Genomic DNA, 16,402 nt, shown 5'->3' on the forward strand with positions numbered 1-16,402 from the left:
CCTCTGTAACCTGGTAAGGCTGTTCTCCCCCAGGGGGAGGTGATCAAAGAGCCAGCCACTGAAATCATGCCAGAGACAGCCCCTATTCCCCTTATTAGGGAACCCACTTGAACTGCCATGGGCTGCATCTGTGCCGGGGTTCTAGGTTATCTCCATGAATGGTCCTTGGTTGGAGTATCAGTCTTGGAAAAGACCCCTGGGCCCAGATATTTTGGTTCTGTTGCCCTCCTTGTGGAGCTCCTGTCCTCTCCAAGTCTTAATCTCTCCTCCTTCTTTCATAAGATTCCCTGCACTCTGCCCAAAGTTTGCCTATGACTCTCAGCATCTGCTTTAAAACCCTGCTGGGTAGAGTCTTTCAGAGGCCCTCTATGGTAGGCTCCTGTCTTGTTCCTTGTTTCACCCTCTTCCAATGTCTATCCCAAATGCCTTTCTGAATGAAGATTGAGCATCTTACTCAGGGTCCTCCTTCTTGCTTCTTTAGGTGTACAGATTTTAGTATGATTATCCTATATTATATTTCTAATATCCACTTATAAGTAAGTGCATCTTTCTGCTTCTGGGACACCTCACTCAGGATGATCTTTTCTCTTTCATGATTTCCTTGTTTTTATTTGCTGAGTAGTATTCCATTGTGTAAATGTACCACAATTGCTGTATCCATTCCTCAGTTGAGAGACATCCGAGTTGTTTCCAGATTTCTGGCTATTACAAATAAAAGCTGCTATGAACATGGTTGAGCAAATGTCCTTGTTTTATACTTGAGCATATTTTGGATATATGCCTAGGAGTGGTATAGCTAGATCTTGAGGTAGTACTATTCCTAATTGTCTGAGAAAGCGCCAGATTGATTTCCAAAATGTTGTACAAGTTTTCATTCCCACCAGCAGTGGAGGAGGGTACCCCTTTCTCCACAACCTCTCCAGCGTGTGTTATCACTTGAGTTTTTGATCTTAGCCATTCTGATGGGTGTAAGAAGAAATCTCAGGCTTGTTTTGATTTGCATTTCCCTGATGACTAAGGATGTTGAGCATATCTTTAAGTGTTTCTCTGCCATTCGATATTCCTCTATCGAGAATTGTTTAGTTCTATACCCCTTTTTTAACTGGATTGCCTGATTTGTTGCTGTTTAACTTCTTGGGTTCTTTATATATTCTGGATATTAGCCCTCTGTCAGATATAGGGTTGGTGAAGATCCTTTCCCAATCTGTAGGCTGTCATTTTGTTCTGATGACAATGTCCTTTGCTTTACAGAAGCTTTTCAGTTTCATGAGGTCCCATTTATTGATTGTTGGTCTCAGAGCCTGTGCTGTTGGTGTTTTCTGTTCAGGAAGTTGTCTCCTGTGCCAATGAGTTCAAGGTTCTTCCCCACTTGTTCTTCTAACAGGTTTAGTGTGTCTGGCTTTATATTAAGGTCTTTGATCCACTTGGACTTTAGTTTTGTGCAGGGTGATAAGTATGGATCTATTTGCATTTTTCTACATGTAGACATTCAGTTAGACCAGCACCATTTGTTGAAGATGCTGTCTTTTTTTCCATTGAATGGTTTTGGCATCTTTGTCAAAAGCCAACTATCCATAGGTGTGTGGGTTTATTTATGGGTCTTCTATTTGATTCCACTGATCCACCAGCCTGTTTCTATGCCAGTACCATGCAGTTTTTATTACTGTTGTTCTATAGTACGTCTTGAAATCTGGGATGAAGATACCTCCAGAAGATCTTTTATTGTAGAGGATTGTTTTAGCAATTCTGGGTTTCTTGGTATTCCATATGAAGTTGAGAATTTTTCTTTCAAGGTCTGTAAAGAATTGTGTTGGTAATTTGATGGGAATTGCATTGAATCTGTAAATTGCTTTTGGTAAGATGGCCATTTTTACTATTTTAATCCTGCCAAGCCATGAGCATGAGAGATCTTTCCATATTCTGATATCTTCTTCTAATTCTTTCTTCAGAGACTGGAAGTTTTTTTTCTTCATACAAGTCTTTGACTTGCTTGGTTAGAGTCACACAAAGTATTTTATGTCCTTTGTGGCTATTGTAAAGGGTTGACTTGCTTGGTTAGAGTCACACAAAGTACTTTATGTCCTTTGTGGCTATTGTGAAGGGTGTTGTTTCCCTAATTTCTTTCTCAGCCCATTTGTCTTTTGTATACAGAAGGGCTACTGACTTTTTTGAGTTAATTTTTTATCCAGCCACTTTGCTGAAGGTGTTTATCAGCTGTAGGAGTTCACAGGAATTCTTTTCGAGTGTGAACAACCCTGTCTCAGGTAAATAATTTTCATAGATTTTCCCCCAACTTCTTGTGTCAACTTGCTCTTTGTCAGTTGTGTCTCTTGATGAGCAGTGGTCTTTCTTTTTTTTTATTTTATTATTTTTTTGTTTTTTTGTTTTTGTTTTTGTTTTTCAAGACAGGGTTTCTCTGTGTAACCTTGGCTGTCCTGGACTCACTTTGTAGACCAGGGTGGCCTTGAACTCACAGTGATCCACCTGCCTCTGCCCTCCCTGAATGCTGGCATTATAGGCATGCACCACCACACCTGGCTGATGGTCAGTGTTCTTAGGGTAGTTTTGCTTTGGTTCATGTGCTTTGATGTCACATCCAAGAAATCCTTACCAGACCCAAAGTCCTGAAGGGTCCCTTACATATTTATCTATGAGTTTTATAGTTGGGGATTCAAGACATTTTGAAAGTGTTTTTAAAGAACAGAGTGGTAGAGATTATGCATATAGAGAGAAACAAGATTCTAAAGGGCTAGGAATACCCACAACAAAATTCAGACAAATACCTTGTTTGTACAAAGGAAAGTAATTATGCTAGCAATTCTGTTTAATTCAGACTATGGTGCTAAGGATAGCAAAGAGCTCAGAGGTAACGTCTCACGTCTGTTTTGGAACGTAACCATTACACCAAAAAGTAAGGTAAGGGATGGGAATAGAAACCCTGGGTCCATGGACAGTAAGAAAGGACTTACACTCCAGTCTAGATTAATCAAACCCCAAACTACAGAAAGTAACTACATACAATTGTATTACAACTCATCATTGTTAAAATCTTTGAGGGTTTTAGAAATATGGAGCCCCAAATATTGTCTAAAAACTAGAGATCAGAAATTTTTTAAGGGGGGAATGAATCTTCCCCCCCAAAAAAAAACTGAAGAATTATTTCTATAATAGGAAGATTTCTGAATATCTAAACAAGTATATCAATACTCTTAGGTTAAATTTTTGATTGTGTGAGGCTAAAATAAGCACATGGCTGAGCAGCAACACACACTGGAAAGCACAGGATTGAATGACATTAACTGGGAGGAATAAATTTCATCACACTCAGAAATCTGGTTGAGAGTAGGTGGGGTGAAGGTCTACACTCTACAGTGATGAGCAATGATCACAGCCCTGACTCTGGCAAGGCTCCTGATAAGAAGGCACTGGATAACAGCGGGGGGTGGCCAGAACTCAAAACTGGTTAGATTTCAGAGGAGGAGTTTCTGGCCGAATATGAAGGACTCTAATGAGGGACTCTGCCTCTCACCACTGGGGACTGGGGTCGCTCAACACGTTCAGTATTTTCTGGGCAACAATCAAGTTGATTGCCCAAATTGATGGACAATTTGAAAAGACTAGAGGGGTTGATAGGGTAAAAACAGGAGTTCTGGCCAAAGAAATCATATGGTTTCTGAGTGGGGAGGTCAGTTAGCATGGAAATGAAGTGATTTTTTAAAAAAAGATCTTTGAGGGTGGTTTCTCAATAGAAACTATAAACCCTGGTGCACGTTTTACTACTTCATTTCTAGTGAGTGGGATGCCTCTCGCTTTCATTTTACACTGCAAAGTGTAAAATGCTACTATTTTATTGCTATTTTTGGATCTGTACTTATATTGAAATTGCATTCTAAAAATTGTTCCATGAACTCCCTTGCATAATCTTTCAGAAGGGAGAGCTTCTATTTTCATTGTATGCTGTTAGGGTAAATATGAATATATTTATATCTGATATAACTTCTGCCTGTCGTTTACTTGGGAAATGTGACTGTCTTTACCTGAAAGAGAAAATAACAAGTGTCTCAACATGCAAGTGGTGAGCTAAGGAGTAGAGCCACCTAAATGAAATGAAGGCTCCTCGGCCCAAGAGGTTGGCCATTGTGGATGCATGCTTGCTTCCCTCTCAGTCCTTACTAGCTATGAAACAACCAAAGAAATGCAAAAGGAGATGGTTCTGAGCCGTCCAACACTGACAGGATGCTCATGAAGCCTCCTCTGGACCCCAGCTTCCCAGGCTGCCTTTCTAACCTGGGGCAAAGCACTGGTACCATATGTCTCTCTACCAAAAAGTCATTCATCCCTTGACATTTCCTTAGTTGCTTTTCATGCTGCTGTGATAAATCACCCTGACAACAGTAGCTCGAGGGAGGAAAGGTTTGGTTTGATGCACAGTGCACGGGTACAGTCCGTGTTGGCAGGGAAGCCATGGCAGCCAGAGGCTGGGGAGCAGCCGCCCATGCGGCGTCTTCAGTGATGAAGAACAGAGAAGTGGATGCCTGCTCTCATCTCACTTTCCCTTTTTACGCATCTCGGGGTGCCCAGGCTGTGGAATGACATTTTTCACAGATCGTTCTCACTCAGTGTGACCTAGCATAGCCCTTCATGGGCATGCCCAGGGTAATTCTAGATTCTGTCAAGTTAATCCTGACAAACATCTTCCAGATTCTAAACTCCAGTGTTGAGCTGAGCCTGCTGGTTTCTTGTAGACGCTCCTGGTGAGAAGAAGGCCTTCTACCCGTGCTCCAGGAGGTGGACACAGCAGGATCAGGTCATACTTAGCTACATAGCAAGTTTGAGACCAACCTGGGATATGTGAGACCTTGTCTTACAATTAAAATAGTTTAGGCCAGTACACATGTAGTCCCAACCTAAGGCTGTGGTATCACTTGAGTCCAGGAATCTGAGGCCAACCAAGAGATCCGGGCTTAGGTCTGGACCAGTAGCCAAGAGCTTGCAGCCTGCTTTGAAAGTTAGAGAAGAGAAAGACTGGGCCTAGCAGGGGCTTTTGAAACCTCAAAGCCCACCCAAAGTGACATACTTCTTCCAAAATGGCCATACCTCCTAACCCTCCCCATCCCAATTCCACCAGTTAGGAACCAAACATCCAAATGCATGGGTCTGTGAGGGCTGTCCTCATTCAAACCACTGCATTACACTCCCTGGCCCCCAGAGGTTTGTATCATACCATAATGCAATTGTATTTAGTCCAACTCCAAAAGTCCCTGTCGTCTTCCACAGTCTCAGCACTGTTTAAAAGTCCACTGTCTAGTCTGAGACTCAAGGCAATATCTTTTGGGTTTTGTTTGTTTGTTTGTTTGTTTGTTTGTTGTTTTTCAAGACAGGGTTTCTCTGTGTATCCCTTGGCTGTCCTGGACTCACTTTGTAGATCAGGCTGGCCATAAACTCACATTGAACCACCTGCCTCTGCATCCCTAAATGCCGGGATTAAAGGCGTGTGCCACCACTCTCGGCTTCAAAGCAAAATATCTCAACATAATCCCCTATTCAAAAAGCAAATTGCATACTTTCAACATACAGTGGCACAAAATATACATTACCTTTCCAGGGGCATATTGAGGAAATACTGGACCAAAACAAGACCAAAACCCAGCAGGGTAAACCCCAAATCCTGTAATTTCAGGTCTGATGTAAAAAAGCTTAGATGGCTCTTCAGAACTCTTCGTCTCCTGGCTTTGCTGACTCCAACACAAGTCTCTCTCTTGTGCTGATTCCATAGCCTGTCATCAGCTCTCCATGGCCAGTATCCATAGCCCCAGCATCGGCAGCATCTTGGAGTTTCCAGCACAATCCAGGCTTCACTTTTACAGGTTCATGCAGTGTTCTCTCCAGGCCTCCAGGCAGGGACCACCCCCCCAGACAAACCTGACCTCAGTGGCTTCCCTTGACTTCTAAGGAAGATTCCACAACTCCATCACTCCTGTATCCTTCCTGACTCTGAATCCAGAACATCATGGCCAGTGCTACCAAATTCTGCTGCCTGCTTGGGCTAGAATCTGACCCCCTTTTAAATTCTATCTGCATAAGGTTTCTCTAACGGTTTCCTTTCAGGTGGAGGAAATCGCTTGGGCCTTTTCCTCTCACAGGTCGCAGGATTAGCTGGGTGAGGGGCTCGCCACTCCCTTTATTCCACTTAGCACCAGGCTTTTCTTTAAGTTTCTCGTCTCTTTGAGCACAGGACGTGACTCTAACATTACATTTATTCCCGAGTGGATTTTTTAGCCTCAAACTGTATATTTTACTTACTGCTTATTCTTTTTCATTGTAGAGCTACAGAAGAGTGACCAGTAATAACAATGTGGATCGGTAGTCATAGGCTGTCTTGACGTCTCTTCTGCCACACCATTAATCCAAAACTCTTATATTTAGCCTCAGGCAAAGTCTTAGGACAAGGGCGAAAAAGCAGCCACATTCTTTGTCAGAGTACTTCAAGAATAGTCCAGCCCAGTTGCTGATCCTCTCCTCCTCGGAAACCTCTTGAGCTGGGCCTCAACAACCCACATGGGTCTCTTCCAAGCTCCTTCCGGGGTAACCCATTAAGCCCCACGGACAGCATTTAAATTCTTTTCTAGTCCAGAGCCCCAGAATCTCAAACATTCCCCAAAACAGCAAGGCCAGGCCTATCACAGCAATAGCCCAGTCTGTTTCACCAACTTCTGTCTTAGTTCTTTTTCTGTTCTGTGAAGAGACACCACAACTAAAGAAACTGATAAAAGAAAGCACTGTAAAGCTTTGCTTACAGTTTCAGAGGTCAAGTCCAAGATCGCCATGGCAGGGTGCATGATGGCAGACAGGCAGGAAGGCATGTGCTCTGCAAGTAGCTGAGAGCCGACATCCTGATCCACAAGTTAGAAGCAAGAAGAGAGAGGGAGGAGATGGAAAGAAAGAAATGGCCTGGTGAGGGCTTTTGAAACCTAAAGCCCAGTGACATACCACCTCTAACAAGGCCACACCTCCTAATCCTTCCCAAAATAGTTCTGCCATTTAGGGACCAAGCATTCAAATACATGAGCCTCTGGGAGCCATTTTCATTAAAGCCACTACACTTTGACTAAATTATACTAAAATGATCACAAGCTTTACTGAAATTATGAGGCTTAATAAATTCATCCTAGCAGCAAGGTTAATTAGTCTAACACATACAGCCTCTGGTTTTGTACTTGTACAGCACAATGTACTGGGGAGAAAAATGTAACAAGTATTAACTTCAGACAATTATGAACAGATGTCACAAATGACAACAAATGTTGGTGAGGCTGTGGAAGTGTAATCGTGTGCAGCCACTGTGGAAGTCCAGACGAACACCTCTTCAAAACCCGAAAAAATAGAACTACCATTGTTGTGCATTTTCCTAAAAAACAGTGTGTTCTGTCATTGTATATCCTACCACGTCCATGTTCATTGCTTCACCAGTCACAGCAATGAAAAGAACCAGCTTAGATGACCACGGACAGGTGACTGGATAAAAAGGTGCTATATATACACAGTGGGATGTTATACAGCCATAAGCAAAATGAAAATTACAGGAAAATGGATAGAACTGGAAATTGCTATAGTAAATGAGGTAACCCAGATTCAGAAATGCAAATACCACATGCTCGCTAATATGCACATTCTTTATTTTAATTAGTTTATGTGTGGGTATATATGTGAGGAGTAGAGCAGATCATGAAAACATGAATGGGATCATGAAGGGAAGAAGAGCTCAGGGAAGATAAGATGGTAATAGAACACAGGTGACAGAAAAGAAGGGTACAAGTGGAGGAGCAGGGGAAAGAGAGTAGGAGAGGAGAATCAATAAAGACAAAGTTTGACCAGCTCAAGGCCAGCCTGGTCTACAAAATGAGTTCCAGGACAGCCAAGGCTATTACGCAAAGAAACCCTGTCTCAAAAAAAGAAAATATAAGTGAAGCAGGTATGAGGGACAAAACAGTCAAGACAGATATTAGTGATAAACAACCCAGACCACAGAGATAGCAGCTATGCCTAGGCCAAGACACCCTCTGTCCTGTCCTGCAGAGCAGAGCGTTGTGCTGTGGAGGTAGAAAGGGAGCACTCACTAGTGCTGCTATCTTGAGAAGGGCTCTGCTAGTAAAACATATCCCACAGGAGTGGTCAGCAGCCTGGTCCAGAAGCATGGCCGCCATACCTTCCTCTTCCTACTTCCTGCAGTGGCAAGGGTCCTGTGATGCATCTGAAGATGTAGGTCTCCGTGCTTTCAGGGCTGTGGGTAGAAGACTTTGAGGAGTACACAACCTTCCTGGCAAGCCATCCTCACACCGCCTGCTTCATCTGATCAGCCTTCAAATGCGCTCCCTGCCCCAGACATATGTGCTTGCTTTGTAGACTAGGCTGGCCTCAAACTCACAGAGACCCACCTGCCTCTCTCCGAACCCACAGAGCTGCCTGCCTCTGCCTCCCTGGGGCCGGGATAGAAGCATCTCTTTAACTGATGTTTCCTTTCCCTAGATAATGCTAGCTTATGGCAAGTTGACAAAGGACCAACCCAAACACCCTATAACAGGAAAACAATACTCCAGCTAGATACCACATGCTGGCAGGTACAAACCCTAGGAATGAGTTACCACTTTTGAGTTGTTACCCAAACATTAATAACTATTCTCATTGCTCTTGATTACCACCCAGAACTTGATGGTAGACTCTACTGCTGCTGACACCACTTACTTGAGTCATTAACATGGAAGTTTGATCAGTACTAGCTAGCTTTCATGGCGCTGCAAGATGCTAGGTACACTACAGGAAAATTCATCGTCAGTCTCACCTAACTGTGAACACTGAGAGCTACAATAATGACCTGCCTGGCAAGTTAGGCCCACTAGTACAATAGTGACACAAACATTATAGAAAAAACTAGCCACTTTTTGGATGTATTTAAGACCCTCTGCATGAGGTGGAACTGGCACCGTGAATAAAACCTGGCACCGTGAATGAAACAAGAACCTGTGGCTAGACATGTCACAGACCTAGAGGAAGATCTACCAAGTGAAGATAACATTAAAAATGACCCCAAATAACTTACAGCCATGCCCGTAGGTCAGTGCATCTCTCAACTCTCATCACAGAAGCTTCTTGCAATAGATGGTGATGAATACAGAGACACACAACTGGTCAACATGCAAAAAATGAGAGACCTCAGAGTTCTGAGCCATAAATGGGACCTCTGTACGATGCCCCTCCCTCCAGGACCTAAGGATCTTCGTGTAAAAGGGGTTGGAAAGAGTCTACAAGCCCCACAGGGTGAATGGCTTCAAGGAAGCAGCGTTTCCCAGACACGAGAGGACAGTCGCACATATGAACTCACAGCCTTTATATCAGCGTTACAAAATATGTGCAAGCCCAAACCAGACAAATTCCAAGCCTGGAAGTGGGAGGTGGCCACAAAGCCCTCCTTCCCGCCCCCCAGCGGAGGACTGGCGTTTGATAGCTACTCAGAGGAGAACCACATTTCTATAATGGTGTGCTCACTGCTAGGTCAAACACACTTCCTAGCAGGCTCTACATCAAGGACTTGGTGGGATTTGGGGGGGAGGGATGTGAGGGGGGTTGTTTTGTTTTAAGAACAAGAAATGGAGAGGGTGGGAAGGTAGTATGGGAGGATCTAGGACAGGGTTCCAAACCTGGGGTCACAACCCCTTTGAGGTCACGTAGCAGACATCCTGCATGTCAGATATTTACATTACTATTTATTACAGTAGCAAAATTACTGCTGTGAAGTAGCAATGAAATCATGTTATGGTTGGGGTCACCACATGACCCCACAAGGAGCTGTATGAAAGGGTTGCAACATTAGGAAAGTTGACAATCACTGGTCTAGCAGGAGAAGGTGAATATGATCACAATACATCATGTGAAATTCTCAAAGAACTAATAAAAAATACTTCTAAAAAAAAAACAGGTAGAACCAAGCCAAGTCTGGTGACATACTTACATAATTCTAGAACATGGAAGACAAAAGCAAGAGAATTAATAATTTAAAGACAGCCTGGACTATATAGTGAGACCTCCCATCTCAAAACAGACAGACAGAGAGAATAAGAGTATTGCTTACCTCTATCTAATTTCAAACAACCCTCCTTTCTCAGCTTTGCAAGTAGCTAGAACTATAAGGCTCATGCCCCAAAATTAGAAGGTTTTTTTTTTTACTTTATAAATATCATTCACATTTGATTATGGGTTGCATTGGAATGTAGATTTGCTTGGATAATATGAATGGTTTAACAATATTAATTCTCCCACCCCACTTATCTGGGATATCCCTATTTTTGTCTATGTAGCTCCAATTTCTTTCTTCAGTGTTTTATAGTTTTCACTGTAGAAATCTTATGTCATTGCTTAGATTTATTCCTAAGTGTTTTGTGTAGCTATTGTAAGTGAGACTTCTGTTTAAGAAAATTCACTGCAAGTACATAGAAATGTTGCTGGCTTGTGTATGTTGTTTTATGTCTAATAACTTTACTTTCAGTTTATGATCATAAATGGTGGAATCTTCACAGTTACTTGGGCTGGAGAGATGGCTCAGAGGTTAAGAACACTGCCTGTTCTTCCAAAGGTCCTAAGTTCAATTCCCAGCAACCACATGGTGGCTCACAACCATCTATAATGAGACCTGGTGCCCTCTTCTGGCATGCAGCTGCACGTGCAGGCAGAATACTGTATAAATAAATAAATCTTTTTTTAAAATGTCATCTGAAAACAGTAACAATTTAACTTCACCCTTTCTTGCCTTTTATTTAATTCCTCCTTATATATAGGATTTCCTGCATCCATGTCTTATTCCAAATCAGCTTATTGCTGATGGCTGAATTTCTGTGAGCTCATTTTCTGCCAGATTATTTTATTTGGATTTGTGTTAAGTACTTCCACAATATCAATATTGAACTCCCATTCAGTGTATGCCTGACTATTCTTCCTGACCAGAAAGCCTGTGGTGTAAGACAGGGTCCCTGGAGAATCCAAGACCTTCCCCCTCTCTGGTTACAAGAGTTCAGAGGACACAATGAGTTGAATCCTGTACAGTGGAAACAGGTCTTTTAATGAGCTTGGGCTCTGAGTGCTACAGGACATGCAGAAGACAGCCAGTCAGCTTGTCACTCTGGCTTTCTCTGTACCCCCTCTCCCAAAGCAACCTTTGATCACTGCTGCTGTAGCTTCAGCAAGCACCCATGACTTGCTGCTCTTGTTTCATGTGTTCACATGATTTTTAGATCTGCCTTCCTTCCCCCCAACCCCAGGATCAGCAGCAGTATTTATAAGGATCTACAGGATATCAAATATTATATGCAGGGTAAGGAAGCCCACCCTGAGCCCCGGGGTTTAGATGTTTCTATCTTTAAAACAAAATTAGAAAGGCAGTTAGCCACAAGCAACATACTGTTAATTGTCTAAATCATTGTGTGTCCATGTACACTTGTATGTGGCTGTCCATTAAGTACCACATATTCACATATCTGTAAAATACAGTGGAGAAGCCACAAAGACAGTAGGCTTAGTCACAGAAGATTTTAGACACAATCTAAAAAAAAAAGCTGCTGCTAAGAATTAAGGAAGGGGTACTCACATCCTTCGCTACGTGAAGGCTACAGCCGTTAAAATGACAGCCAGGCTGTGCGGATCGGTACACCCCACCCGACTCCTTTTGAACAAGGAGTTAACTTCTTGCTAACCGTTGTCATCATCTTTGGTGTCGTTGTAAGATCAGGTATGACATGATGGTTAAAAATCCCAAGTAGGACCAGGCATAGTGGCGCTCACCTTTGATCCCAGCATTTGGGAGGCAGAGACAGGCAGATCTCTGTGAGTTTGAGGACAGCAAATTCCAAGACAGCCAGGGCTACCCAGAGAAACTCTGTCTTGGTGGTGGGAGGAAGAATAAAATCCCAAGTAGAAGCTGTGAAGAGCGAGCAAAACAGGGATTTTTCAGTGTTTCTTTTAACATTGTACGGAAAAACTGTTTTTAAAACCCCACAGACGCTGAGTTTTGACAGGGCCATCCTGACATTTTAATGGTTGACAAGAAAATGATAATGCTTTCTCTGGCTTCAGAGAAAGCTGCAAAGAGAGTCACAGCCTCTTGTGTAGAATGGCTCTCGACAGGACTGACTGGGACAGAAATTAATAGGCTTCCCATTGTTCTGTGCATTGTTGCCAGGATATTTCATTAGTGTAAACAGTGAACCCTTTGTCATCTTGCTTTGCCAGTTGACCCGGTGAGTCTCAATTCTGCTGGCCCCATGAAGTACAGAGGTGGCAGGCACGAGACAGGCACTAATTATTGGAAGCAGAAGCCTCGCTGACCCCGTACGAGATTAACTGCTCCTTTACAGTTTTTATTCTAGGGCATTAGCACTGTCTGATTATCTTGCTTTGGTTGAGAAATTCAGGACAATAGCAGTGCTGATGGTAACATTGGCAATCTCCCTGTTTGTTCTGCAGGTCACGGCCAGGGGCTTTGGGCCACTGCTACAGTTTGCCTACACGGCCAAGCTGTTACTCAGCAGGGAGAACATCCGAGAGGTCATCCGCTGTGCTGAGTTCCTGCGCATGCACAATCTGGAGGACTCCTGCTTCCGCTTCCTGCAGACCCAGCTCCTGAACAGTGAGGATGGCCTGTTCGTGTGCAGAAAAGACAGTGTGTGCCAGCGCCCTGAAGAGCACCATGGGAACTCTGCGGAAGAAGAGGAGGAGGAAGACACAATGGACTCAGAGACGGCTCGGATGGCTTGCCCCACAGGCCAGATGCTTCCAGACCCCGTCAGCTTTGATGCTACTACCATCCCAGTAGCAGAGAAGGAAGAAGCCCTGCTACCTGAGTCTGAGATCCCCGCAGACACCAAGGAACACTCAGAAAAGAATGCATTGACACAGTACCCTAGATATAAGAAGTACCAGCTTGCATGTACCAAGAATGTCTACAGTGCACCCTCTCACAGTACCTCAGGGTTTGCAAGCACATTCAGTGCAGACAGTCCTGGCAGTAGCCTCAAACCGGGGCTCCCCGTGGGACAGATTAAAAGTGAGCCACCCAACGAAGAGACTGAGGAGGAGAGCATCACACTCTGCCTTTCCGGAGATGAAGCTGACATCAAAGACAGACCAGGGGATGTCGAGATGGACCGAAAACAGCCCAGCCCTGCCCCTACCCCCAGCACCCCTACTGGAGCCACCTGCCTGGACAGATCCAGGAGTGTGTCCTCGCCTTCCTGTCTCCGGTCTCTGTTCAGTCTAACAAAAGGCGCAGAGTCGTCTGGCCTGCCCAGTACATCTCAGCAGCACTTTGTCAGGAGTTCAGCATGCCCTTTTAACAAGGGGATCTCTCAGGGTGACCTTAAAACTGATTACACCCCTTTCACAGGGAATTATGGACAGCCCCACGTGGGCCAGAAAGATGCGTCCAACTTCACGATGGGGTCGCCACTCAGGGGGCCTGGGCCGGAGGCTCTCTGTAAGCAGGAGGGAGAGCTGGACCGGAGGAGTGTCATCTTCTCCTCTAGCACGTGTGACCAAGCGAGCACTCCAGTGCATCCGTACTCTGGGGTGAGCAGTTTGGACAAAGACCTCTCCGAGCCGGTGCCAAAAAGCCTATGGGTGGGAGCTGGCCAGTCCCTGCCCAGCTCCCAGGCCTACTCCCACAGTGGACTGATGGCCGACCACTTGCCAGGAAGGATACGGCCCAACACCAGCTGCCCGGTGCCAATCAAAGTCTGTCCCCGCTCACCTCCACTAGAGACCAGAACTAGGACCTCCAGCTCCTGCTCCTCCTACTCCTATGCAGAGGATGGGAGCGGGGGCTCCCCCTGCAGCCTCCCTCTCTGTGAGTTCTCCTCCTCACCCTGTTCCCAGGGAGCCAGATTCCTTGCCACAGAACATCAGGAGCCAGGCCTGATGGGAGATGGAATGTACAACCAAGTCCGACCCCAAATTAAATGTGAGCAGTCTTACGGAACCAATTCCAGTGACGAGTCTGGATCATTCTCGGAAGCAGACAGTGAGTCGTGTCCTGTGCAGGACAGGGGCCAGGAGGTAGGGAACCCACATAAGTTCAAGCATATGACCTGCTCTCTCAGTCCTTTACCCGATTTTTTCCCTGTCCCCAAACACTGCCCTCAGATTGTTCTTCTGTGTTGTCTTGTCAGAGTTTCTAAGGCTGTGATGAAACACCATGACCAAAAAGCAAATTGGGGAGGAAGGGGTTTATTCAGCTTGCGCTTCATCACTTTGCTGTTCACCACCAAAGGAAGTTGGGACAAGGATTCAAACAGGCAGGAACCTGGAGGCAGGAGCTGATGCAGAGGCCGTGGGGGGTGCTGCTTTCTGGCTTGCTCCTCATGGCTTGCTCAGCCTGCTGTCTTATAGAACCCAGGGCCACCAGCCCAGGGATAGTACTGCCTACAGTGGGCTGGGCCCTCCCCCATCAATCACTAATTAGGAAAATGCTGTACAACCAGAGATTATGGAGGCATTTTCTCAATTAAGACTCCCTTCTTCCTGAGTCGGGCATGGTGGCGTACACCTTTGATCCCAGCACTCGGGAGGCAGAGGTAGGCAGATCTCTGAGTTACTGGCCAGCCTGGTCTACAAAGTGAGTTTTACGACAGCCAGGGCTACACAGAGAAACCCTGTCTTGGGGATAGGGGGAAGGAAGGAAGGAAGGAAGGAAGGAAGGAAGGAAGGAAGGAAGGAAGGAAGGAAGGAAGGAAGGAAGGAAAAAGATTCTTTCCTTCCAGATAGGTCTAATTTGTGTGTGAAGTTGGCATAAGACAAGCCACCATGTGTGTCAAGTTTGTGTCAAGTTTAAGGGTGACAGTCAATGGACCGGCTTTTTCTTCCTTGGAGGCAGAGTGCTTCAGTGTGGTTCAGAATTAACCACTGCAATCTTGGCACTTGACCTCTGCCCCGGATGCCAATGCTCAATGAGCAGAGGCCAGCTAGAGGCAATGCCTGTAAGCTGTTCAGGCACGTCTCCTCCCTCCCCTCCACTGCCATCGCTCCCCTCTCTCCCGCTTACTTTGGATGAATGCTCTCGTGTTTGCTCTTTGCCCCTTCAATAGGAAGGAAAATGAAGGCATTCTTTCAAAAGGATTAATCAGAACTAAACAGGGCCTCACAAACAGGTGCTTTTCTGGCACCTTGTAAGTATTTCTTGTCTACAGCAGATTCCAAGGTGGCCCCGTATCTGTCACACGGCAGTGAACAGAATGCTTAGCGTCCATCTAGATGTGGGGTTTCTGAGGAATGTGCCCTAGTCAGCATGCATAACTGTGTCACGTTTGTTCCCCAGGGTCCCACAAATGTTAAGTCATTTATTTGGCAGGTCATGTTTTTGTACAGCCTGAAAGGATTGTGCTTTGTAAAAGATTTAAAAAAAAAAAAGTATATAAAGGCTTCATCTATGTCACTGTTTCTGGGAGTGGAAGCTGGGCGGCACTGGCTACATTAGAAGCAAGACTCACGTGACTACAAAAAAGAAGAATGGAGTCCCAGAGCTCCCTAGTTCCCTAGTGATTTGAATGTTCCCTAGACAAACCTAAGCATGTCTAGGTCGTGACCCGGCAGCCACTGCACTGTCTTGTTGAATGACAAGCTAAAGACAGCCATTGTAGTCCTTATCTGCTTTTCCTAGCTATCAGCCCCTTATTGAGCAAAGATTAACTCTATCAGATGGCAGAAATGCCGTGAAACACGGAGAGGTGAGGCAGTCACAGAGAGCCGTGTGCAGTTTATTCAGCGTTCACAAGACCTGTGGGCAGAAAGCACGTGAGCTTTAACTTCAAGGCGCTGAAAATGGGCTCCAAACCTGCCTTGAGCTAGCTGCAGACACACCCTGGACTCACTTCCTCTTCTCTGCTAGTGTGCCTAGTCCCCGCTTTCCTGTTACTGTCTGGCAGACATAGAGAAAGACAGAAAAAACACTGAAGAATGTAAGAAATAGAAAGGATGATGGAAATCTGCATGGGAAGTGTTCCTGTTCCTGTCTTACCCTGTCAGCTGAAGTTGGGTTGCCACCAATGCCCCAGACATGTGGCCCTGTCCCTACCTCGAGGGGAGTGAGACTTCTAAAACCAAGGATAGCCTTGTTCTCTCCTCTTGCATTCTTTCTCCTGACAGCCCTCCTGAGGTTTGCTTTTGATCCCTAGAACTGTTCTTAAGGGCGTCTCGTGCAGAAAGCTAGTCATTGAGTCAGCCCCATCCCACAGGTGACCTCACCAAGGGCTGGTGGAGGAAGGAGAGATGCCTCCAAGTGTTTGGTGTCTCTGGAAAAGAGGCCTACATTTAGCCCAAGAAATTATGTTGCAGATACCCAGTGACATCCACAGGAGTGGGTAGT

The 16,402-nt window shown here is 45.1% G+C and overlaps 1 protein-coding gene across 4 annotated transcripts in view; it reads left to right on the forward strand.

The window, feature by feature from the left end:
• Nucleotides 1-16,402, forward strand: part of Bach2 (BTB domain and CNC homolog 2) — a 337,625-nt gene that overhangs the window by 303,189 nt on the left and 18,034 nt on the right. For all 4 annotated transcript variants that reach the window (XM_021650826.2, XM_060373441.1, XM_060373444.1 and 1 more), the window contains one exon: nt 12,511-14,097. In XM_021650826.2, coding sequence (XP_021506501.1) covers nt 12,511-14,097 — 1,587 coding nt within the window. The remainder of the gene's footprint in view (nt 1-12,510; nt 14,098-16,402) is intronic.

The sequence above is a fragment of the Meriones unguiculatus genome, chromosome 20 (genome assembly GCF_030254825.1).
Source record: "Meriones unguiculatus strain TT.TT164.6M chromosome 20, Bangor_MerUng_6.1, whole genome shotgun sequence".
Taxonomy (NCBI): Eukaryota; Metazoa; Chordata; class Mammalia; order Rodentia; family Muridae; genus Meriones; species Meriones unguiculatus.